Consider the following 24410-nt stretch of genomic DNA (forward strand, 5'->3'; position numbering starts at 1 on the left):
TCAGGGTTACATAAGGGGGGGAGCATAACAACAGCAACATCATTGGTCAATTCAAATTAACATATGGGGTGGTGGGTCAACAACAGGACAAAAACAAGTCTAGATTAAGCCAGTTTCAGGCAGTTTCTGCCCCCTTTGGTTTCCATAGTTTACACAAAGGACTGGGTGTTTTTCTCAAGACTGCTTCTGCCGCCCACGGATCTCGTGTTTTGCCCTGGCCTAGTTGGTCATAAAAACATCTTAAGTTGGAGACTTCACAAGGAGCATGTATATATATTTAGTGTCACCACTACTCACCTCGCTTTTGGATAAAAGGTAGCATACCATATACTCTTCTTTCTAATGGATGTAGGTGTTTTTTTCCCCCTTAACAATAGATTGTAGGGGTCACTCTACAGAATAGTAAGCTTATCTACACAATGGCTGCAGCATTCCAGGGATTCTATTGAGGAACCTGGGAGATGATTTCTAAGGATCTGATATTACAAATTGTGTCATGATGAATATTCGTGCATACCACTGCAACTTTTTTAAAAATATTTATTTATTTATTATGTATACAATATTCTGTGTGAATGCCTGCAGGCCAGAAGAGGGCACCAGACCTCATTACAGATGGTTGTGAGCCACCATGTGGTTGTCGGGAATTGAACTCAGGACCTTTGGAAGAGCAGGCAGTGCTCTTAACCACTGAGCCATCTCTCCAGCCCACCACTGCAACTTTTTACCACCATACCTTTGGGATTTTTGCAAGTGGGACGGCTGGATCAAAGAGTGAACGAGCCTATGTAATCCTCCCAAATATAGTCTTCTTTATTTCTGCAGTACAGACGAGGGAAGAAACCGATAGACGTTAAGCTGGGAGCTGAACTTGGAGGTAATGGTCTCTAGGTCAAGAAGAGAGGCATTCAAGGGGGCGGGGCAGAGGTCCTTGTTCTTCTAAACCCCTCCCCTACAAGTTCTTTCTTCTCTGAACGCCAGCCCTGGGACCTCTCACACGTAATATTCCCTCCCCTCTCAGTCCCCATTAGTTCAATAACTAAGGGACCTTCCCGTTCTAGCTCTTAATCCGGGTTCTTAAAAACCAGGCCCGGCGAGAGAGCTTTGCGCACACGCAGATCCTGACTTCCGCGAAGGAGTCTGCTCCACCCCCTAACCCCCGCCCCAGCTCCGGGTTGGTGTGACGTCATCACAGCGCGCCGCTCCCAGGTGTCTTCAAGGTCGCTTTGCGGGGCGGGAGCGCTCCAGAGTGACCGGCCCCGGGTTCGGGAGCGCGCCGGCAACATGCCGGGGTACACGCCGGATGAGAAGCTGCGGCTGCAGCAGCTGCGGGAGCTGAGGAGACGATGGCTGAGGGACCAGGAACTGAGCCCCCGGGAGCCCGTGTTGCCACCGCGCAAGATGTGGCCCCTGGAGGGATTCTGGAATAACTTTCTGCGGGACGGGGCCTTGTGGAAGAACGTGGTGAGTTCCCACGCCGGGCTGCAGCCCGGCCATCCCGACCCGCTCCTCTCAGTCCCATCAAGGCTCCACCCGGTTCATGCCCCGGAGGACCCCAAGGACCAGTCAGTCCAGGGTCTCAGGTTTAGCGGCGACTGTCTCCTCCCCAGAGTCCCGCGCAGGGCTCTTGAGTCCCGGAAGTGTTGGCCTCGGGAGGATGACCCCTGTTTGGCTGTCGGGTGTACCGAGAAGTCCGCCCTTGGGTTTTAAGCACACGCTGTTCTTTCAGTTGTATACACTCTTTCCGCAGAGTAACAGGCCAGACTTCACTAGCGTTCACGGGCTGTGGTCTTAGTGTTTGAGAGAGAGCACGGACGCGATTTGTAAGGTTGAGGTGCTAGAGATCGGCTGACTCTGCTCTCAATTGCCAGAGGACTTGCTGGTGTGATCCAGCCGCAGGGATCGCCACGGAAGACAGGTTCCCTTCAGTGAACTTCTCCAGACGCCAGAGCCCCCTTTCTGGGCCTCACTGTGTACTCCACGGTTTGCTTTTCAGCTGCATTCCTCGCCCTTGCCAGGCAGAAAAGTCATCCATTCTAGGACTGGTTTTTCTTTTAAGGGTTCCAGATATTGTCTTTGAGTCTGTTAATCGAGTCACACCTGTGATGAATAGTGAATACTGTGTGGGGATTGCTTTCACTTACTTCCAGTAATAGTAAGAAGTAATAGTGGGCTCTTGCTGTCTTCGAACCTAGTACTCTGCTGGAGGTTTTGTATGCATTATTTCATTTCTTTATTTCTAAACGGTAAAAACAGTTACTAATTCTCATTTTAAATGTGAGGAAAGAGAAACATTAAAAAAGAATTGAAGGATTTTTCTCCTGGTCACTTGAAGGAATTCATGTTGAAGTCCACATGCAGTCTACTTTCTTACTGTGTTACCAAGTATAGTGCAATGGAAATTAGTGTAAAAGGGTATCACATACTTAAGGTGGTAAAATTCCACACTAATTCAAGCAATCTCTTCCTTGTGTATCTGACATTACCTGTTGATGTTAGCAGTCACTGGTGGCAAGTTGAAAACTTAGCTAGTGATTTGATTAATCATTTGTTGGATTTTGTCTTGCTTTACTTTGAATGATTTTTTTTCTTCTATAATAATTTGCTATAATACATAGATTCTAGGTTGTCTTTCTCCTGAAACGGTGTATTTTACTCAAATCGGGATGCCATAGAAAAGTCTCTTTTTGTCTTTTGACTTTCCGTTTTAAAAAGACGTGTCAGAAGAGATCTCAGTGAGTTTAAAACACTCGTGTTTTAGTAAAGTCTTGCTTTTTCCTTGAACATGAATGCTTTATATCTTGCAGAATGCTATTTATCCTAAACCTTGTCTGGCAGTCTTGTAGAATGCTGCTCATCCTAAGCCTTGTTTGCTCTGGAGTCTGTGAATATCCTATAGGAAGTCCCAGAGTCAGTGAAAATATTGGAGTAGGTAGGTTAGCCCCAATCTGTCAGGAAGTATGTTCCATTTAGAAGTTTGTAAAGTAAGTACCACGCCGTTTCTTTGTTGGTGATGGGATTTGTTTTGGTTTGGTTAGATTTTTGTTCCACACACATTGGAAAATGAGGTATCTCATGCTAGGCATAGTAAGTAGCACATGCTAATACTCACAGCAACTCCAGAGGCTGAGTGAGGAGGATTGCTGCATGTTCAAAGCCAGGTCTGCCTTGGCTAAAGAGAGGACCCTGTCTCAAAATAATAATGAAAAATAAAAATGAGGCGTGAGTGAGGTTGGAGAGTTGACTTAGTCCTTAAGACCACTTGGCTCTTGCAGAGGACCCACTTTTTGCTCCCAGCACCCACATGGTGGCTCAAAGCCTGTCTGTTACTCTAGTTCCAGGGGGGCCAATGCTTTCTCTGGCTGACCTCTGAGGGCACCAAGCACACCCATGACGCACATACATGCATTCATTCAGACAGAATAGTAATACACATAAAATAAATAAATCTAAAAAATAAAAGGATTAAAAAGAGTATATTTGTTTATTCTGTGTGTTGTACTTCCCCCCCAGATCTTTAAGACATACCGGTCCAGTATCTTCACTGTCAGCCATATACTTGTACCTCTCTGGTTCATTCACTACTACGTCAAATACCACGTCGCGGTAAGTATGTGTTAAGTGTGTGCGTCTCAGAACTTACTTTTAATACTGCCCAGTAATTTCCTGTGGTTGTGCTGTACTCAGGAAATAATGGACCGTTTTAAGTTGATTTTGAAGTTCTTTGAATTCTTTTGGGTAAAAGGTTTAATTGAACTTCAAGACTCTTATATAAAACTAGTTTCAGCACTTGAAACTCAAAAGATTACTCTTATGTGCAACTAGCTTATGACTTGCAATGCATTTCCTTGTGGTGGTGTTTAAATGTCAGAGTGTCTAAGCCTGGAGTCCTGAGCTGGAGGTGGGAAGATGATTTCTGCCGCCTTTTTAGCACAGGTCTGGTATATCATACCATTCAAAGCAGGTTTGTCATCTGTTCATGTTCCTTTCTGGGTTTTCATAATTTTCTTTTTTTAGAATCAAGGGTGACCAAAACTATCGACTTTTTCATGGAAAGATCTTGCGTGCGTTGTGCAGAGCCACTTGCCACAAATTAAAGACAACACAGTGTGGTTGGTGTGTGCTGCTGGACTGACAGTGGTGATGGCCCTGTGCCGACTGTTGGAACTCAGATAGTGTAAAGAGGGCATTCTTGTGTTCGGGGAGCGTTGTGAGCTGAGCGTATCTATTTGGGGAGCCTTAGCGACAGCAGCCTGGTGTAGGATACCGGAGTGTGGGAAGAAGGAGTAAGGAACCTGAGGTGGATTGAGATGTCAGAACCCACATACGGTGGAGGGGCTAAGCATCGAAGGGTGTGGTGATGGTGGCAGATTTGTTATATGTGAGGAACTTGATCAAGTAAGTACTGGCGGAAAGGGGGTATTTCCATGAAAAGGGAGAACACCTCGGGGGATGGAATTAGAATTGGAAGTATTAGGATGAATTCGTAGTTATTACTACGTCTTCCTAGGTAGATAGATAAATCATAACCGTGCATGTGAATGTGGACGTGCGCTTGTCTGCCTGTTCACTCCGTCTGCCCGTTAAGGAAGCCTGGGAACAGTGCTGTCGGGAAGTTACCCTCTAACAGGCAGCGTCTCAGTGGAGGCCGTGAGACGACTGACACTGTGCTGCTTGACAAAAGCAGCAAGAAGAGAGCGGCCTCCGCTCTGTGATGTTCCTGCCTGCGGTTCATCATCTGAACACAGTCACAAGGAGTCATGAAACAAGCCAAGCTGGAGGGACTGGCCAATAGAGCGAGATTATTGGCTTGTTACCTTCAAAAGTATTAAGATCATGAAGGTAAAAGAAAGTCAGAAGACAGCCTGGAGGACTTGGGTTCTCAACTTCAACCATGTGGGCTCCAGGGATCGAACTCAGATTGTTAGGTTTGGCAGCAAGACTGCACTATGAGCCATCTCCCTGACCCACTTTAGGTCTTTGGCACAACAAGAATGGAGTACCTAGTATGCCCTTTTTATTGCTATAGGAAGAATATATAAAAGTAAGTATTTGACATCCAGGAATATGTATTATGTTAGAAGATGGATAGCATTCAAGGAAGAGTGTGGAGGAAACAAGTTAGGCCAGTTAGAAGGAAGATAGAAAGTCAGTGATGAGCATGACCGTAAGTCCTCCGGACTGAGGAGATGACTTTTTATTGATCCAATAAGCTGAGACCAATTTAGGGAATGTTTCAAAATCTAGGGAGAAGACGTTATGTGTAACAAGCAGCGGAAACTCTCCATTGTGTGTCTGATGAAGCTGTCTCATATACCACACTAGCCTTGAACTCGGAACCTCCTCACTCACCTGATGACATCCATGAGCTTCCATACCCCTGTTCAATGGTACAATGATATGATGATTGTGAGGGAAATGTGGTAAAACATTGAACACAGACCGAAGGAAGCTAAGTTCTACATCAGGCAGATCAGCTGGAGGCTGTTGCAGTTTGGTACACATTAGTAGTTGGAAAAAAAGCGAACTGATAGCCAGGCGGTGGTGGCGCACACCTTTAATTCCAGCACTCAGGAGGCAGAGGCAGGTGGATCTCTGTGAGTTCGAGCCCAGCCTGGTCTACAAGAGCTAGTTCCAGGACAGGTTTCAAAGCTACAGAGTAACCCTGTCTCGAAAAACAAAACAAACAAACAAATGAAAAGCAAAGCAAACTGATTTTGAAATGACATGTTTTCATGTCCTTAATAGTTCCTGGAGGGTCCATGTTGTCATGGCCTGTCTGGTGTGTCGACAGTAAGGTTAGTAGGGGCCAGTCAGGATTTGAATTGGGTTGTTTTTGTTTAGGAAACCATCAGAAAACCCTTCTGCAACAATAAAATGAACTAAGGTTTATATCTGTAAGGGTCAGAGAATGGTTTCCATTTCTGTGCTGATGGGCTTGAAAACCGTGCTCACGTGCAACTCAACGGGCCTTTCCGTGTCACTGTTGATTTTACGTGTCTCATCGCTGGAGAAGAACCCTGTCTTCTGACGCAGCGGTGTGAAAGAGCCGAGAGTGGCCGCTGTGTTCTGTGCAGAGTATTGCCTGGGAAGTTAGTTCGTTAGCTACATTTTAAAGTGTACTTTCGTCTTGATTAAACTGCCATACCTCTGATGAAAAGTGTCCTGACAGCCTTGGAACTAACTGAAGTTGAACTCTTAAGACAATTCACCCACAGATGGAATCACGTTCTCTAAGCACTTTAGACCCATTTATAAACTTACATTTTTAAAGATTTATTATCCATGTGTGTGTGCGTGTCTGTGTGTATCTCTGTGTGGTGTGTACCTGTGAGTACAGATGAGTGGAAGCCAGAGGAGTCAGATCTCCCTGGAACTGGAGTTATAGGCAACTGTGAGCCAAGCATTGTGGGTGCTGGGAACTGAACTCTGGTCCTCTGGAACAGCAGTGTGCAGTCTTCACAGCTAAGCCCATCTCCAGTCCTATCCCAGCTTTTAAAAGGTGACATTTACCTATGTAGACTGAGTGTGGTTTCCTTTATCATCTCTATGGTCGAGTTGTCTTAGGATTGAAAAGACATTTATCCTCTAGGAGAAGCATATTTAATAAGCTACAGTATTAGGTTGACAAAAAGAGACATTAATGTGGTTTCTTCTTTTGGATTCATGCTTTCTTAGCCACTAGTGGACATATTTCGCCATTATTGTTTGGTGGGGTCTGGGACCATTTACCTTTTATTCTTTCTCCTGGTTTGTACAGGTAAGTTCTGCAGCTTCATTGTAATAACACTTGTTTCAGAACTGAATTCTACATCTCTCTGAAGACATTTAATATCTTCTTGACTTTGACCACAGTTCTTTTTAGAATAAAATTTTTAAGTATGTATTGTTAATGTGTGGATGGGGGTACAGCTGTCCTATACGTTTGTGGAGATGAAGAACAACTTTGTGAAGTTGGTTTTCGCCCTTTATCTTCATGTAGGTTCTAGAGCTGGAACTCAGGTTGCCAGGCCTGTGTTATTTACCTGGAGTCACCTCTATGACTGGCCACAGTTCATATAATAAAGACATTTTATTTTCCTCGTATCATAGTCTGAGTTTCTCTCACAATCTTTGTCCACTTGTCTTATATCAAGCCAATAATCTTTTAAATATTTTGGTATGGTGTCTTGTGCAGACAGACATACATGCTTTATGAACTTACTTGTTCTGAATTTATATATTAAACACCTCTTATATGCAAAGCACTGTAAATAGGGGTGATAGCCATATACACAGCAGATTGTATCCCGGCCTCACGAAATGCTTATTCTCATCTTGGATGCTGGCAATAAGCACCCGATTAAGAGGATGTATGGTTATAAGAGGTGATCCGTTCTCTAGAAGAGAAATTGAGCAGGGAAGAGGAATAAAGACAGGGAGCTGCTGTTTTAATTGGGCCTTTCTGTAGAAGTAACGCTAAAAGGGACCTCACTGGAATGAGGTGGGGGATCAAGCAGATAGCCAGGAGTGCATTTCAGGTAAAGGAATCAATGAGCTCGAAAGCCCTGGGACACAGCAGGCTTTATTGATGTGCCTAAATGCTTGGGAGCCATTGTGAGGGAGGGAGCCTCAGAGCATTGGGTGCACTGAGGGAGAGAGTGGTAGAAGTCCAGTAGTTAGCCAGGGCTGAGATCACAGCAAGTACTCCATCTTCTTCGCTAAGGATTATAAAACTTTGAGCTAAGATGCGATCCATGTTGAAAGGATCATGCTGGCTGTGTTGTTGGGGCATTAGTAGAAGCCAGGTGGCCAGTAGGTACCACTGGAGCAGTCCTGGCAAAAACATCAAGAAGCACGGGCAAGGTCCTGTTAGCTGGGGAGAATCACTTGGATGCAAGGTATATTTTCAAGGTTCCAACAGGATCTGCTGGGGAGTTAAGGCTTCTGGCTTTTAGCACTAAGGGAATACAGGTGCCATTAGCCAAGACAGGGAGCATGAGGAGCAGCAATTGTGGAGCGAGGGAAAATTCAGTTGTGGGTGTGGCAGACTTTGAGATGCCTAGTGACATGAGCAGAGATGTTGAATTATTACTAGCAGTAATGTGGGCCCGAATTCTAGGAAAATTTGGGGCTTAAGTAAAAATTTGGGATAAGACCTAACATACTTTTCAGAAGAAATTCTAACACTCTAATTTACACAAAATTGTTTTTATTGCAGGCAAAACCATATGGCATCGTTGACACGAAGCCCAGGATATTCCCAGTAAGTCTCAAAACTCCAGTTTCTCACATGTACATTATCCCCTCCCATTCTAGACGTTATTGCCAGATTCATTGGGATAAAATGATCCTTTCTTATTGTCAGCTTAAGTGTGTTTGTGCATTATTGGAGGAGGAAAAAGGATAGTATGAAGTAGCAACTGAATTTGAAAATGAGGAGTGGACACTGTATTTCTTTTTTTAAAATTTTTTTATTGTCCTTTTTTTTTGAGCTCTACATTTTTCTCTGCTTCTCTCCCTGACTCTCCCCTCCCCCCTCAAACCCTCACCCAAGGTCCCCCATGCTTCCAGTTTACTTAGGAGATCTTGTCTTTTTATACTTTCTATTTCCCATGTAGATTAGACTATGTAAGTCTCTCTCTTAATGTCCTCATTGTTGTCTAAGTTCTCTGGGATTGTGGTTTGTAGGCTGGCTTTCTTGCTTTATGTTTAAAAACCACCTATGAGTGAGCACATGTGATAATTGTCTTTCTGTGTCTGGGTTACCTCACTCAAAATAATGTTTTCTAGCTCCGTCCATTTTCCTGCAAAATTCAAGCTGTCATTATTTTTAATTCTGTGTAGTACTCCATTGTGTAAATGTACCACATTTTCCTTATTCATTCTTCGGTTGAGGGGCATTTAGGTTGTTTCCAGGTTCTGGCTATGACAAACAACGCTGCTATGAACATAGTTGAGCACATGTCCTTGTGGCACGATTGAGCATCCTTTGAGTATATACCCAAAAGTGGTTTTAGTGGGTTTTGAGGAAGGTTGTTTCCTAATTTTTTGAGAAATCACCACACTTTCACCCAAAGGGGCTGTAACAGCTTGCATTCCCACCAGCAATGCAGAAGTGTTCCCTTTTCCCCACAACCTCTCCAGCATAAGTTGTCTTAAGTGTTTTTGATCTTGGCCATTCTTACAGGTGTGAGATGGAATCTCAGAGATGTTTTGATTTGCATTTCTCTGATGACTAAGGATGTTGAACATTTCTTTAAGGGATACTGTATTTCTTAACCTTGTTTTATGACCTTGACTGCCCTAGAGCAGAAGAACTCCCAGCTTTTCATGGGTAAAAGACTAGAGCATGAGCCTGAAGCGGGACCTTTGCAAATTCAATTTTAAATTAAATTGGGTGTGTTGTGCACAGCTTTAACCCCAGAACTCCTCTGCTGTGGCAGGACAATCTCTGTTAAGTTGGAAGCCAGCTTGGCCTACATAGTGTGTTGCAGGACAGCCAGGGCTCTATGATGAGTTCCTATCTCAACCAAAATTTAGAATTTTGGAATAAAGTACTAAATCTTGTAATGATAAGTATTATTTTCTTGATTGTGGCACTGGTCTCATAGGTATATCCATACTTAAGTTATATTATACAGTTTAAATATGCAGTTTATTCTGTCTATGCTGTAATTTCTAGGTCCTCATAAAAACAATATACATATATATTATATATAATCAATTGGTATTTTTATCAATTGGTTGTTGGAGAGGCTATTGTTTTAGTATGCTAAAATATAGTGTTTATCTCTGCTTACAAGTAATGAGTGAATAACTGTAAATTGAAAAACTTCCATTAAGTAGCATATGTGACAGTGGTCTGTTATCAGTGCAACAAGAGACTGTTAGGGAGAGCCATCAAAATTGGCTCACTGTCCCTATGGGAACTCTGCTTCAGGAAATAACAGGAAACTTCTGTTATTTACTTACATGTAGTGGATGTGTGTCAGACCCCAGGTAGACTCAAAACAGGACATCCACTTACTGGTTTTGTCAGTTGACTAATTAGTATTTATTCTTGCTTGCCTGGTTATTGATCTAATTGTGTGTTTATTTTGCTATTCATGTACAAAGGCTAAGGCCTGGCCCTGTTCTGAAGACCTTATCGAGGATTTGGTTGCATTTCTTCTATTTCTTTTCTTTTTTTACTACAGTGGTTCTTTCCTCTTTCCATGTTGTTGACCACTTCTGAATCTTCCCTTTTGAGAAACTGCAGAATGGCCATCTAATTTAGACTAGAACAAGCCATGATAGTGTTGCAAGTCTCTGGCTTAACAAAACTCGTTTTCTTTATCCTGAGGTGATAAACTAGTGTCGGTTAGGCTGCCCTCTCCAGTCTGTTTCGTCTCAGTCCTTATTAAGATGAATGCCAGAGCATAATAGCTTTTCCATGCAATGTCTGAGCATGGAACAGAGTACAGTGAGCACCTATCCAGGCTCAATCTCTTCCTGGAGGTGGAGGCTGAGAGTAGATGGAAGGAATAAGATACTAAATCTTATAATGCTGTATGTTACTATCTGGATCTCACGGGTATATCCATACTTCAAAATTATATAGTTTAAATATGTACTTTATTTTGTCTGTACCGTTTTAATTTTTAAGTTCTAATGGCAATAATTTATTTTTTAGCTTTATATATATCAGTATAGGTGAAAATATAGCATCCAAATTGAAATGTTTTTTATTTATTTATAAAAATTATTTATTTTTATTTTATGTACATTGGTGTTTTGCCTGCATATATGTCTGTATGAGGGTACCTGGTCCCCTGGTCAGGAGTCACAGGCATGTGAGCTGCTATATAAGTGCTGGGAATTGAACCTGGGTCCTCTGGAAGAGCAGCAGTGCTCTTAACCACTGGCTGGAGCCATCTCTTCAGCCCCCAAACTGAAATGTTTTAAGTAAAATGGAAAATAAATTTTTGTTTGTTTGGTTGATTTTTTTGAGATAGGGTCCCTTACCTCTGTTCTGGAATTTGCTATATAGACCAGCCAGGCTTCATACTTATAGACATCTACCTACCTCTGCCTCTAGAGTGCTGGGATTAAAGGTGTGCACCACCATGCCTGGCTTAATTTTGAGTTAACGAAAGGTAAAATATGTTTATGGTCATTTGTTGTATTAAATAAATGTTGAAATATTTTACAATAAAATGTATCTTTAATGAAAAAATTTTTATTAAACATTTATTTGTTTTTCCTAGGGTGATACAATTTTGGAGACTGGAGAAGTAATTCCACCAATGAAAGGTTTTCCTGATCAACATCATTAAAGAGCACTTAAAAACTTAAAAGACTTGTGTAATAAGCAAAAGTCTCTTCATATAGTGCTGTCTTTACTGAATCTGTTTCCTGGAAAAGTAACTAATAAAGCTTATTCTCAGAGTATTGTTATTTTCTTTCCAAAGTCGTCCGATTTGAGACTAACAGTAAAAAGACAAATATTAAACAGAGCCATCAGCTACTTTTTTTCCTATTTGATAAACAGGATGCAAAATACGTTCTTGTCACAAAAGATTTGCTTATGTACTGAATTGGCAAGAGGATATGTAGTGATGTATTTCATTTGTATTTTAATAAATAAAGCTTGTCTGAAGATCAGTGAGTAAAATAGTCACACTGGTCAGCCTTACAGACCAGGCATTGGTGACACACACCTTTAATCCCAGTAGCCACACTAGTTTGTCATAGATACCGGGTGGTAGTGGTGCACACCTTTAATCCCAGCACTAGGGAGGAATATAAGACAGGAGAAGACAGCTCTCGCACAGTCTCATTCTGAGGTTCCTGGAGGCAGGATCATCATTTCAGACTGAGGCAGAGGTAAGAGTCAGTGGCTGGCTGTTTTGCTTTTCTGACCTTCAGGTTGAATCCAAATGATCTGTCTCTGGGTTTTTATTAATCATGCTACAAGGATATGAAGTGTTCGAAGCACTAAAATGAAAATCTATGACCTGATACAAAAAAAAACGGCTGTTCCATTTATTTCAAAAATTAGCATGTTAACGCTTATCACAAAAGACAATACACAATTTGTATTGTGAATTTTACTTTTAAGTCTACATAGATGCCATTTGGGGAAAAGAACTGTGTTTGCTAAGAATTACCACGGTTCATTCATTTCAAAGAATTTATCTGGAAACTCCTTGTGCAGCTGCCGACGTGCAGCTACAGTTGATGCATAGATGACGAATCCCCAGGAAAGCAAGACGATCACGAGTAGCAACTAAAGGGGAAGGAAAGGGGGGGAAAAATCAATGCGCTGGGTCCATTCTCTGCTTAGGCCAGGTTACTAGCTACAGGTGGGAGCAGATTGTTGGAGTCACTCAAAAGCAGCCTCGGGGCCAAGAGGCCCGGCAGCCCTGACGTCAGGGGCGGAAGAGCGTGTCCTCCAGGAAGAGGAGGAGCTGAGAGCTGGGCGTAAACGCTCAAGTTAGGAATGGGTTTTGGGGTTCCGAACTGCAAGCAAACAGTCGGCCTTCGGCTTGCGGGCCGTGGGATGTGGCACTGTGGAGTTCCAACGCCCGGGTTACCTACCACGGAGTAAATCCAGTCCAGGGTGCGGCGACTCACTGGCCTCATGGTAAGGGTGCGGTGGGGACGGGGTGGCGCGAACCCTAGAGTCCGCTCCCGGGCGCCGTCCACCCCGCTGCAGCAGCCATCTTTCCGCGGTCCCACGCGCGCTTCCGCCCAGAGTTGGAGCGCGTCACGTGATCCGGGCCTAGCCCGCCTTTCAGGCAGCGGAGGAAATAAAAGAGAAAATGTTAAAATTGCGCTTATTTTTGCGCTTACATGGGCATTTCTCAGCTCGTTTTTCTCCAGTCGCAGTGAGCTATTAACGCAGAATAGCATGCCATCGTGTGCATGCAAGTTTATTTGAAAATAGTTACGCTGGGAGAATTAAAAGTTGCCGCCCCACACCCTCATCCGTTTCTACAAAATGTGGATAGACGTTCATATGTTTATGTTTGGCATGAACAATATCATCCACTCGTTTAGATAACTAAAGAATCGCTGGAAACTTAATTCGGCCGTTCATCAAGAACGACTATCAGAATACTGTCGCTTATTGCTGGAGATATTTTAAAATACGTGGCGTTTTAAAATGTTGCCCGCATGGTGGATCTGCCCGTCAGCAAGCGTTGACGGGACGTTTATGGAGTCTAGGACCTCAGCAAGTGTGGCAGGCTAAGCCCCAAACAAGGCAGTTTGGCAGGCGAGCGTGCAGTTAAGCCCGAGGATGCTATGTTCGCAGGGGCGGCCTGGCCGGCAGGCCCGAGACTGCGCGGCTTGGGGCGCAGAGGTGTCAGACTCAGTGTTAGTCTAAATTTCGGAGGGCGGGAAGTGGGAAGCAGGCCGCGGGGAGAAAGGTCATGGCTGCAGAAGCGCTCGGCGCCTGGGGCTCATCCCAGCTGAAAAAGACGTGAGGACGAGGGCGCTGGGGAGGGGGGCTCCGTGCAATATTGTTACACTAGGGAGAATTCGAGCAGCTTGTCCAAGTTTCGGGTGTCCGCCCCTTTGGCGGTGGCTGTTGAGTTGGTGCCTGGCCTCCCCAAAGACGGGCGCCCCCCGCGGTGGGGGCAGGGCAGGGTCTGGTACACGCGCGCGCGCGCTCGCGCCAGGCCCCGCCCTCTGCGGGCGACTGCCCGCGGGCGCATGCGCCGGGCCGGGGGCGGGGCGCACCGTGCCGCACGGGGCGGGGGCGGGTCTCGCCTTCTCTCCGCCCCCAAACTGCCTTCGGTGATGAGCGTTCTACGTCACAGGGGTCGCAGCAGCCGCCGCCGGGGTCCCCGCTGTCTCGCGAGGAGGGAGAGGCGCCCCCTCCGGCGCCTGCAGAGGAGGGGAGGCGCCGAAGCCGCCGGGTACGCCTTCGCGGATCCTGCCGCCACCGGCCGAGCTTACTGGGCCGACGGGAGCTGGCCTCTGGCGGTCCAGCGGGACCTGCGACCGGGTCCTCGGAGGTAAGCAGGCTGGGAACAATGGGCGTGGGGTCGGCGGCCGCGGGGACAGGGCTACGGCCTGGGCCTCGGAGGGCCGGGGTCGCGACGTCGCCACGGTAGCGGGTCACCTGTGACTCGGCGGCGGTGGGCGAAGGAGGGCAGTGTCTCGCCGCGCCGCCCGAGGGGCGCGAACTGGACTCGAGACTGGAAGGAGTTGTGTGTCCAAGCAGAGTAGCCGCCCCCGCTGGGAAGTGTGACCTTGGCAGGTCCCCAGCCGGGACCCTGTCTGTGAAATGGGAGTAGCATTCCAGTTGCTCGGGTTATGTAATTTACATGGTGTGGTTGTCTTTCCATCCGCGCCAGCCGTTTTCAGGCTAAGGAAGCCACTAAGACTAGTGGAGTTGTGCAGTGTTTCACATGTGGACAGGGGTTGTGTGACCACAGCACCGTCTAGTTAGTGCTGCTTTCCTGGCCTGGTGGTTTCTGATTTGTAGACTAGAGCGGTCCAGTGAGGAAGTGAGTACAGAGATTTTCCTTTTCTTTCCTTTCCTTTCCTTTCCTTTCCTTTCCTTTCCTTTTCCTTTTCCTCTTTCTTTTTCTTTTCTTGTTTTTTTGTTTTTTGTTTTTTGTTTTTTTTTCCGAGACAGAGTTTCTTTGTGTATCTCTGACTGTCCTGGAACTCTTTCTGTAAACCACCAGGCCGGTCGAACTCACTTAGATCCTCTGGTGCTGCAATTACAATTACAGGCGTGCACCACCACAGCCCGTCTGTGAGCACAGAGATTTAAAAGGAAACTGGGAAGCATTTTTGGTGAGTACATTTCTAGATTAAGAAAAAAAATAGAGAAACAGGTGCCTAAGGCTACTAATAGGTAGAGATTGTTGTTTGGGAGGATTTGAGGGTTTGGATTTTTAGTACATGAGAAGCTGTGCTGTTGGCCACAATCATACTTATGTGGACTGAGTGGCTTTCACAGCAAATACAATTCCAATGTTTGCTCATCCCCCATTTTGGGGCAGTGACTCTGGTAGCCAAGACTGGTCTGGAGTTCCTTATGTAGCAGAGGATGACCTTGATTTTCTGGCTCTCTTGCCTTCATCTTCCGGTGTGCTGGGACTGTAGGGTGTCCCAGGGTACCTGTCTCCGATAAATTCTTTTTTTTAGTGATACTTGAAATTCTAGCCCAAGTGTTTAGTCCCAGCACTCGGGAGGTAACGTACAGAGTGAGTTCCAGGACAGCCAGTGCTACACAGAGAAACCCTGTCTTAAAACCACCACCCCCACCTCCAAGAAGAAATTAAATTTGGTCATTTATGTCATACAAATTTTAGATGATTAAACTACTCAGATTTGCAAGTAGAACCCAGATTGCTTTTAACAGTCATGGTTCCAGTTTATCCACTTGTGAAAGTTGTTAACCACTTTGCTTAGATACATTAAGCATATAATTGTTATTACTTATTTGCTATTGACTATTTTGGAAACCCATCTGAGTTACTGTGACGGTCAAACTTTTCCATATTCTTTCTATTTGTAGAGCACTGTGCTGAGTGACATGAGTTACATCCCGTCACACAACCTTTTTTCGTCCTCTTTCAAATGAATACTAGTATTCCATTTTAGAGTTGAGAATATTTGAGAAATAACTTTGTCCCAGCTTGCTCTTGGGTTCTTCAAACTAAGTTGGTGATTCTAACCAGCCTCTAACCAGAGGTGTCATGGGCCTCTAATCGGCAGAGGCAGGCAGATCTGAGCTGCTGGTCAGCCAGGGGTCCATAATGAGACTTGGTTCTTCCCTACCCCACCACCCTACAAGTAGCAATTCTCAGAATTGACTGATGCTACATTAAAGTTAACATTGCTGAAGTACAGTCAGATGGTTAAATTCTCTGTCCAGTGATTATTTAAGGACTACTATAGAAGATAATTTTTATAGAAGTCTTGACTTTAAAGCAGGGGGAAAAAGAAAACTGTAAAATTCATGCCGTTTTCCAAACTCCCAGTCGAGCTTTCATTAAATTTCAATTCTGATTGTTTTTCTGTACCTATTTTCCCTGGATATGTTTGAACCTGTTTTCTGAAATTTCCCCCAAATTATGGCATAAAGGGTTTTTATCTTTGTTAGAATCTGCAGTTTTGAAGATTCAGGAAAGGCAAAAAGTTCAGTGCTTCCTTAAGTTTTGGATCTGACTGTTTTAGAAGTAGGAGCAGAGCAGGTTTATCTGCTCTGGGGAAGCAAATTTGTAGTCCTAAACCTTAAGTTTCTTGGGTAGAGGAACATTTATGAGGCTTCTTCTAAAAAAATAAAATCCTGAAATACAAAATATAAATGGTTCTATATTTGCCACCTAAATAGGGACTTCTTGTTCAAATCTCCAATTTCAGGTTTCTAGCTATCCCAATGTGATTTGTTAGTGTATTTACCTAGGTGTGTGTCACCATCCAGATCTAATTATAGGACATTTTCATCTTCCCAGAAAGAAATCCCATTACCAGCTCAAGTCTTTTCCTCTTTATAGATAGGACTGTTTGGGTCATTTTTATGAGTGGTACCATATAGTATATGGGTGTGGGTGTGTTTTGTATTTCATTTATTAGAATGTTATATTGTAGAATCAGTACTTCATTGCTTGTTACTGCTAAGTAATTTTGTATGCATACCTTTTTTATATAACCCACTGGATCAGGTTAGTACGGCCTTATGCATATCTGGCTGTATGGATGATATACTGGGGGCATGGGCAGCCTACCAGTAGCCTGCCATCAACCATCTGTAATGGCCTCAGGGTGGGACTTTGAGAGTAACACACACACACGCACGCACGCACATGCGATTCTCTGGAACTGAAGTTATAGATGATTGTGAGCCACCATGTTGGTTTGAGAACTCAGCCTGGATCCTTTGCAGGGGGCGTCTCCCCAACCCTGTGCTGTAACTTTTAACTGGCTTGAGCTTGTGTCAGGCACTCACGGTTTCTTATTCTCAGTGCTTCGAAGACCTGTAATAAATCTCTGCATTACAGAAAACGGCTCTGACCAAGGTGGGAGCAGCATTAGCAAAACCATCAGTTCTCCCGTTGAGCCAGTGGCTTCCCCAGCCTGGGTTTGACCGTGTTAATAGTACCAAACCACATTTTGTTAATCCGTCAGTTGATGGATATGACATTTCGATGACCACATTTGAGATACCAGTAACTAATCTGTGACTTGAGAGTTTTGTTTGGGTGTATTTTGTATTTTCTTTTGAGTATGTACCAACAGATGAATTGTTGAGTCACACAGTGATTTTACTTCATTTGTAGTTTAATAGTCAATTTTAATATTTAATATTTAGTGCTGATTTTTGAACAGGTAATCTCTTGTTACCGTTAGGTTGATATTTTATGTCTAACTAGTACTGTATTGTGTAACTAAATATATTGAGTGGAAATACAAGAAAAATCTAATTGTTATTTTTACCTGTTGGTCAGTCTTTAGTCTTATGCTGTCAAAGAAATATATTTCTCAAAATTAGGAAAGATTTAAGGTTTCAATTTTATCAAAAAGTATACTTCGTTGATGTTTGGAGTTTGCAGTCTAGTATTCTTTAATTAATCCTGAGTTGTGATTTTCTTTGTTTTTCTTTTATGGTACTGGGAATAGAAACCAGGACTGCCTTACCTGTACCAGACAGGCCTACCACTGAGCTACATATATTCCAAGGTCTGAGTTGTAATTTCTTTTGAATTAGAAATGTTTAGTAAACACTAAAATTCTTCCTTCGAAAGAAGCAAATTAAAATGAAATGTGTTATATCTTGAAATTTACTGATCACTTTTTTCAACTCTAATCTATTATGTTAGGGGCCAACTAAAGTCAGTGCTTGCAGGTTCCTCTGGTTTTGGAGCTAATTTTAGTTGGAACCTGCCTGGTTGTCAGCGCTTGTCTCATAGTGTTTGCAGTGCCTTCCCTCTTTGCCATTTGTTTGCTCTAAGCACAAACTGTCTTTCATCCTACAAGGTTTTTTTCTTTTTCTTTTTAAATGACTTTAAAAAACCTTTTTCTGAATGGGTTGATTACTATACACAGAGGGAAATACTGAAGTTTTGTGATACTGTTGAGAGTTTTAATTACGTTCAAAAGTACTGGGGATGTGGCTTGTTGGTAACATTTTTGAGACCCTGAATTCCATTCCCCAGAATCACATAAATAATTCATAAACAGCAAAAAGCAATTAGTATTATGTATCTGTAATCCACTTTCCAAGACCAGTGAAGAGTTTTGAATAGAAGACTGGAAATACCTGGATCATTAAGGAAGCATTTGTTTGGATTAATTGTCTTTCTCTTAAGTATCTTTCTGAGAAAGTCAAAATGTCTGAAGTGAACATGGTTTAATTTGGAAAATCTATGTTCCAGGGATGGTTTTTTTTTTAAGTATTTTTGATTTTTTTTTCCTTCAGGTCAATGAGTAGATTATATAGGAAATAATAAGTTTATTATTCAGCCAACTTAGCAGTTGAGTAGTAATGGAGTTTCTTATGAGAGTGGAAGATGAATACCAGACCCAGAGAAATCTAAAGAACAGACAGAATTTTTCAGTATGTACAAGATAGTATAAAAATGGAGTATAAGAAAGGCTTTACAGAGAGGACTGAAATACAATGGATATTTGATTTCAGCTCCAACAAACTCACGTTGTAAGCTACAACCTGATATGATATATGTAAAGAAAACATCATTAACATTCTTGTGATGGGAATGTAGACAGTAAGAAAGGAGACATCAAACATATGATACACCTTGTGGTTTCACTTTTAGATTCGGCAAAAAATGAAGGTTAGGTTAGGACTGGTGGCCTGCTGTTACAGTCGTAAAACTCAGGAAGCAGAAATGGGAGCAATACCTTGTGTTTTGGAGGTCAGTGTGGGCTACATAGCAAGACCCAGTCTCAACCAAAGCAAGACAACAACAACAAAAGAAGCTATGACAGGCTCTTAGAAATGCCGGGCGGTGGTGGATCACACCTTTAATCCTGGCACTTGGGAGGCAGAAGCAAGCAGACCTCTGTGCGTTCAAGTCCAGCAAATCTACAGAATGAGTTCCAGGATAGCTGTAGCTACACAGGGAAACCTGTCTCAAAATGAAAAGAAATACTTAAGAAATGATCAGTGATTGAACATAATAGTGTGGTAGTCCTGCTGCTGGCTGGCTGTCCTCGTGATAATCACCACAGCTGACATTTCCTCTGCCCTTGGAGCCACGTGCTACCTTCCTGTGCTTTTAAACTGAAAGACCATTTCTTAGTAAAGCTTTCACTGAAAACTATAGCATTGGCTTAAACATGAGATGAACATCCTCATGTGTATTTTATAGAAGCTATTTCAGAAAAATAAATGTGCTGTTTCATATAATTGAGTGCACATAAATTATTTCATAGATTATTTTAGAAACATAAACACCCAGTAGTGAAACTGTTACTAAATAGGCTATGGTATTAGAAGCATATATTATAGTTAGACCATAATTAGACCATGGGATTAGAGGTGCATGTGTGTATAAAATACAAAACCATACATGAAAATAACATTTGCGGACAAGAGGTATGGTTTGGTTTTTTTTTTAATATAGATACAAGGAAGTCTAGAAGGAAACATTGATCATAGTATCAGAAATAACAGAATCTCTGAAAATGTTAACTTAATAAATCTGAGTGGGGAACATAGGTGCTCATTTGCTTCTATATTTGTGTCAGATACTTGAGTGCATACTGGGAAATGTCTTACCGACAGGTGAAATTAAAGTATAGATAGTAACACTTGAGGGTACAGAAAGAGGATTTTACCCTAGGAAATAAGATCTCGGAGCTTGTGCTTTAATTGCTATGTTGATATGTTTTTATTTTGTACTGTTTTTTTTTTTTTGTTAAACCATTTCATTTTTCCCTAAGTATAAACAGAGTCCTTTTTTAGTTCTGTTATCCTTTTATTGAGTTACTGATATATTTCTTTCCCTTTTACAGATGATGGCCTCGGCTGCTAAGGAATTTAAAATGGATAACTTTTCACCTAAAGCTGGTACTAGCAAATTGCAGCAGACAGTCCCAGCTGATGCATCTCCTGATTCTAAGTGTCCTATATGCTTGGACAGATTCGATAATGTGTCTTACTTAGATCGATGTCTACATAAGTTTTGTTTTCGCTGTGTGCAAGAGTGGTCAAAAAACAAAGCTGAATGTCCACTATGTAAACAGCCCTTTGATTCTATTTTCCATTCTGTGAGGGCTGAAGATGACTTCAAGGAATACGTCCTAAGGCCTTCATATAATGGCTCTTTTACTGCTCCTGAGGTTCGAAGATTCCGCTACCGGACAACTATGACAAGAGAACGGAATGCTTCCCTTTACTCATCTGGTAGTACCATAGGTAGAAGAACAACTACCCCACCAGACAGTGGAGTGCTGTTTGAAGGGTTAGGCATCTCAGCAAGACCTAGAGAAGTTGAAATTCCTCAATTTATGAGACAAATGGCATTAAGGAGGACAGCTACTTCAGATGAAAGATCTTTGCGGAAAATTCAAGAACAAGATATTATTAATTTTAGACGAACTCTTTATCGTGCTGGTGTTCGAGTTAGAAGCATTGAAGATGGTGGCCGCTACAGGGATATTTCAGCTGAGTTCTTCCGTAGAAATCCCGCTTGCCTTCATAGGCTAGTTCCTTGGTTAAAACGTGAGCTTACAGTTCTTTTTGGAGCCCATGGATCTTTAGTCAATATTGTCCAACACATCATTATGAGTAACGTTACTCGCTATGATTTGGAGAGTCAGGCATTTGTGTCTGACTTAAGACCATTTTTGCTTAATCGAACTGAGCATTTTATACACGAATTTATCAGTTTTGCTCGATCTCCTTTCAACATGGCAGCTTTTGACCAGCATGCTAATTATGATTGCCCTCCTTCATCTGAAGAAGGCAGCCGTTCTGATTCTTCAGTCATAACAATATCACCAGATGAGACTGAGACTCAAGAGCTGGATATGAATGTATCCACTGTTAGGCAGGCACCATGGGATGATGAAACCCCCGGACCATCTTACTCAAGTTCAGAGCAAGTGCATGTTGGAATGTCTTCCCTTTTAAATTCATCAGACAGTTCAGATGAAGAACTTGTTCCCACAGGAGCCACCCCTCAGGTACAGGGAGTACAGACGAATGATGACCTAAACAATGATAGTGACTCCTCATCAGATAATTGTGTCATTGTTGGGTTTGTGAAGCCCCTCGCCGAAAGGACCCCAGAACTTGTTGAGCTGTCTTCTGATTCTGAGGAGTTGGGCTCTTACGAGAAAATGGAAACGGTGAAGACACAAGAACAAGAACAGTCTTACAGTTCTGAAGATAGTGATGTTTGTCGATGTTCATCACCACGTTCTGTTCTTGGAAAGGATGAACAAGTGAGTAAAAGCCATTGTGATTCTGATACAAGAGTAAAATCAAAGAAAGAAGAGAAACGATCTACATCAACTCCCAGAGACAGTTCATCCACGAGAGGAGACAGAGCAGCTTCCCCATATATCAATCGACACCGAAAGAGGGGAAGATCGAGAAGTTCAGACTCACGTTCCCAGAGCAGAAGTGGGCATGATCAGAGGAATCATAGGAAGCATCATGGGAAGAAAAGAATGAAGAGTAAACGATCCAGAAGTAGGGAGAGTAGTAGCAGACCTAGAGCAAGAAGGGACAAAAAGAGATCCAGAACTAGAGATAGTAGCTGGTCAAGAAAAAGCCAGACACTTTCTCTGAGTAGTGGAAGCACCAGCAGATCAAGATCTCGTAGCAGTGATCATGGCAAAAGAAGATCACGAAGCAGAAATCGAGATCGCTATTATTTGAGAAATAATTATGGAAGCAAATATAAGTGGGAATACACTTACTATAGCAGAAACAAGGACAGAGATGGGTATGAGTCGTCATACAGGAAAAGGACTCTTTCAAGAGCCCGTTATTCTAGACAATCTTCAAGTCCAGAATTCAAAATTCAGTCTTTTTCTGAAAAAACAAATGCTAGGAAGAAGAATCACAGTGAAAGGAAATACTACTACTATGAAAGACACAGATCAAGAAGCGTGTCCAGTAGTAGGTCAAGGACTACATCTACTGGGCCTGATCGTGTGAGAAACGAAAAGCCTGGAGGGAAACGAAAGTACAAAACCCGGCACTTGGAAGGTACTAATGAAGTGGCTCAACAGTCTCGTGATTGTGCTTCCAAAGTGAAGGACAGTCACTACCAAAAATCATCAAAACTTGATGGAAATTATAAAAATGAGAGTGACAGCTTTTCAGATAGCCGATCATCAGACAGAGAGACAAAACACAAGAAGAGGAAAAGGAGGACACGTAGCCTGAGTGTAGAGATAGTTTATGAAGGAAAAACTACTGACACAGCTAAACACCATAAGAAGAAAAAGAAGAAGCATAAGAAGAAACATAAGAAGCACCATGGAGATAGTACTTCCCGTTCCCCGGTTGTCATAACCATCGACAGTGACAGTGACAAGGACCCTGAAGTGAAGGCAGCTGTGGAATACAGTGATGGTAATCTTCCACAACCTCTCCGCAGTGAAGTTTTGACTCCTTCCTTGGAAGCCTTTGAAACGAGAGATGTTGTCACAATAGAAGATGAGTTTGGTGTCCTGGATAAGGAATGTGATGTTACTGCACTTTCTGATGACTTGAGTACCAGCCGGACCTTGGATAGTAGTGTACCACCAGCAGTCTCAGTTGAACAAACTCTTGATGTAAGAGAAGAAAGCACCTTTGCCTCAGATTTAGAGAGCCAGTCCAGTAACATATCTATGCAGACTGAGCCATCGAGACCATTGTCATCTCCACGGACCTCACTGTTGTCAGCAGCTCTTGGTGGAGATTGTGATGTGTCTTAAAACTGCCAAAGCATCTCATTGATAATTCAGAGGCTATAGAAAAATATGGGGGGGAAGTCATCTCCTGCAGTCTGGATGACTTGTTGGAAAAACTGGGCCTCGAAATATTTTAAGAGTTTGTGTGTGTGTTAATTTGTAAAAATCATTATTTGTTCAAAAGGTTATGTATGTCCTGTCCCCAGATATATGCACTTTTAAGTGAAGAAAACGTTGCTAGCAGTTTATTTAAAACTTGGGAGCCTTTTTAAATAAAAATAAAAAAATTAGAAGTTATTTCATAAAGCCATATGGTATTGACATATTTTTATGGTAGTATTTTTGGATTTTTTTTTCCGAGAGTTACTCTGAAAATGTGTTACAAATTGGGAGAATGCTTTTGGACAGTTATTTTTCATAAAAATTTTGTATGATTGAAAACCATTTCTTAGGGTGAAATACATCATTTTAATCTGCACAGGTTATCTTGCCATCTGCCAAAAGTAGTTTAGTATCTTGTTTATATACTTGTTTATCTGGACTAGCAGTAAAGCAAATGTGTATTCAACAAAAGACAATAAAATAGTACACAGTAAAAGAACTCAAGACATTTAAATGTGCAACATTGCTTTCTTTAAAGTTTGCTAGAGCCAAAGTCTTTGAAATTGGGTGACATTTACAGGTCCCAGTTTCAGTGGTTGGTTCAGGTCTTCAACTGGCATTGAGTGTTTTATTTTCTTAAGGAAAATTACTTTCTAGCATTTGGCTTACTACAAAATACAAGCCCTGACCAAACTTTTCTTTGGCAACTTTTCACATCAGGTGACTCCTTATTTTTAATCTTTAGAGAAAATAAAGTGGCTCTATATCTAGCTCAATAAAAGGAGTTTCATTGAACATCAGAGCTTGAACGTAATCCAGATTTAGGCTTCAATTTATCATGTTTTCCTGCTTTCATTCTTGACTGGAAGTTGAAAGGCTGCTGCCTGACAAGTCTGTGTTGGGTTTTAGTGGGAGAGCAAGGCAGGTAGACTCCTTGTCCTCGTGTATTTTACAGATTGTTTAGCTAAAACAATTATGTATATATAGCACTACAGACTTTAGTAAGTTCTCTGGAGAGTAGATACAGTTTTACATATTATATATGGTACTATATGTATAAGTGTATCTTACTGTATAATTTGTGTGTGTGTGTGTGTGTGTGTGTGTGTATGAAGAATACATAATGGAGACCCAATCTGAGGATACTTGAGAGAATACTTGAGTTAGAATGCTGAAAATAATTTGCCAGCAATGTATCTGAAAGGAAGAGAGTATGCAGTGAACCAAAACTGGGATCAGGTCTAGCATTTAGAGGTGCGGTTGCTGAAAGAACCCTCTAGAAACAACTTTGGTTTTAAAAAAAAAATCCTAAAGATTTGCTTAAAAGACAATAGAAAATACCTTTAATTATAGAATTCTAAAGTTGGTGTTGACAGTTTGAAATTCACACAGTGAGAAATAGTGGAAAGAAAGGGACTTTGCAGTTGCAAGAAGCTTTGGGGGTT

The 24410-nt window shown here is 42.4% G+C and overlaps 3 protein-coding genes across 5 annotated transcripts; 2 read left to right on the top strand and 1 right to left on the bottom strand.

The window, feature by feature from the left end:
• Window positions 1-1185: 1185 nt before the first annotated feature.
• Ndufb6 (NADH:ubiquinone oxidoreductase subunit B6) lies at window positions 1186-11409 on the top strand. Of its 2 annotated transcripts, XM_048420292.3 has the most exons (4): window positions 1199-1464; window positions 3514-3606; window positions 8201-8245; window positions 11229-11409. In XM_048420292.3, exons 1-4 carry the CDS (start codon window positions 1285-1287, stop codon window positions 11295-11297), a joined length of 387 nt encoding a protein of 128 aa, XP_048276249.1. In that variant the 5' UTR covers window positions 1199-1284; the 3' UTR covers window positions 11298-11409. The 2 variants fall into 2 exon arrangements, with proteins under 2 accessions (XP_087753309.1, XP_048276249.1); XM_087897183.1 differs by lacking the exon at window positions 3514-3606 and having other exon boundaries at window positions 1186-1464.
• A 573-nt stretch (window positions 11410-11982) lies between these two features.
• Window positions 11983-12729, bottom strand: Tzmp1 (transition zone microprotein 1). Its single transcript, XM_048419764.3, has 2 exons — window positions 12562-12729; window positions 11983-12250 (listed from the first exon to the last, which is right to left on the bottom strand). Exons 1-2 carry the CDS (start codon window positions 12604-12606, stop codon window positions 12128-12130), a joined length of 168 nt encoding a protein of 55 aa, XP_048275721.1. The 5' UTR covers window positions 12607-12729; the 3' UTR covers window positions 11983-12127.
• Topors (TOP1 binding arginine/serine rich protein, E3 ubiquitin ligase) lies at window positions 12467-23473 on the top strand. 2 transcript variants are annotated; one of them, XM_048419763.3, is made up of 4 exons: window positions 12467-12607; window positions 13788-13985; window positions 17608-17667; window positions 19966-23473. In XM_048419763.3, the coding sequence occupies exons 1-4, from the start codon at window positions 12605-12607 to the stop codon at window positions 22885-22887; spliced, it is 3183 nt and encodes a 1060-aa protein (XP_048275720.3). In that variant the 5' UTR covers window positions 12467-12604; the 3' UTR covers window positions 22888-23473. The 2 variants fall into 2 exon arrangements, with proteins under 2 accessions (XP_048275720.3, XP_085533370.2); XM_085677244.2 differs by lacking the exon at window positions 17608-17667.
• The last annotated feature ends 937 nt before the right edge of the window (window positions 23474-24410 follow it).

The sequence above is a fragment of the Myodes glareolus genome, chromosome 16, assembly GCF_982192425.1.
Source record: "Myodes glareolus chromosome 16, mMyoGla1.1, whole genome shotgun sequence".
NCBI classification, from domain to species: Eukaryota; Metazoa; Chordata; class Mammalia; order Rodentia; family Cricetidae; genus Myodes; species Myodes glareolus.

Excerpts from the sequence above, each read along its gene's own strand:
- Ndufb6 (XM_048420292.3), top strand. The coding sequence starts at position 1,285 with ATGCCGGGGTACACGCCGGATGAGAAGCTGCGGCTGCAGCAGCTGCGG. Across the intron at positions 3,607-8,200 it reads ACGTCAAATACCACGTCGCG|GCAAAACCATATGGCATCGT; the intron begins GTAAGTATGTGT and ends TTTTTATTGCAG. Across the intron at positions 8,246-11,228 it reads CGAAGCCCAGGATATTCCCA|GGTGATACAATTTTGGAGAC; the intron begins GTAAGTCTCAAA and ends TGTTTTTCCTAG.
- Topors (XM_048419763.3), top strand. Across the intron at positions 13,986-17,607 it reads CTGCGACCGGGTCCTCGGAG|AAACCAGGACTGCCTTACCT; the intron begins GTAAGCAGGCTG and ends TACTGGGAATAG. Across the intron at positions 17,668-19,965 it reads TGAGCTACATATATTCCAAG|ATGATGGCCTCGGCTGCTAA; the intron begins GTCTGAGTTGTA and ends TCCCTTTTACAG.
- Tzmp1 (XM_048419764.3), bottom strand. The coding sequence starts at position 12,606 with ATGAGGCCAGTGAGTCGCCGCACCCTGGACTGGATTTACTCCGTG. Across the intron at positions 12,251-12,561 it reads TGGACTGGATTTACTCCGTG|TTGCTACTCGTGATCGTCTT; the intron begins GTAGGTAACCCG and ends CTTCCCCTTTAG.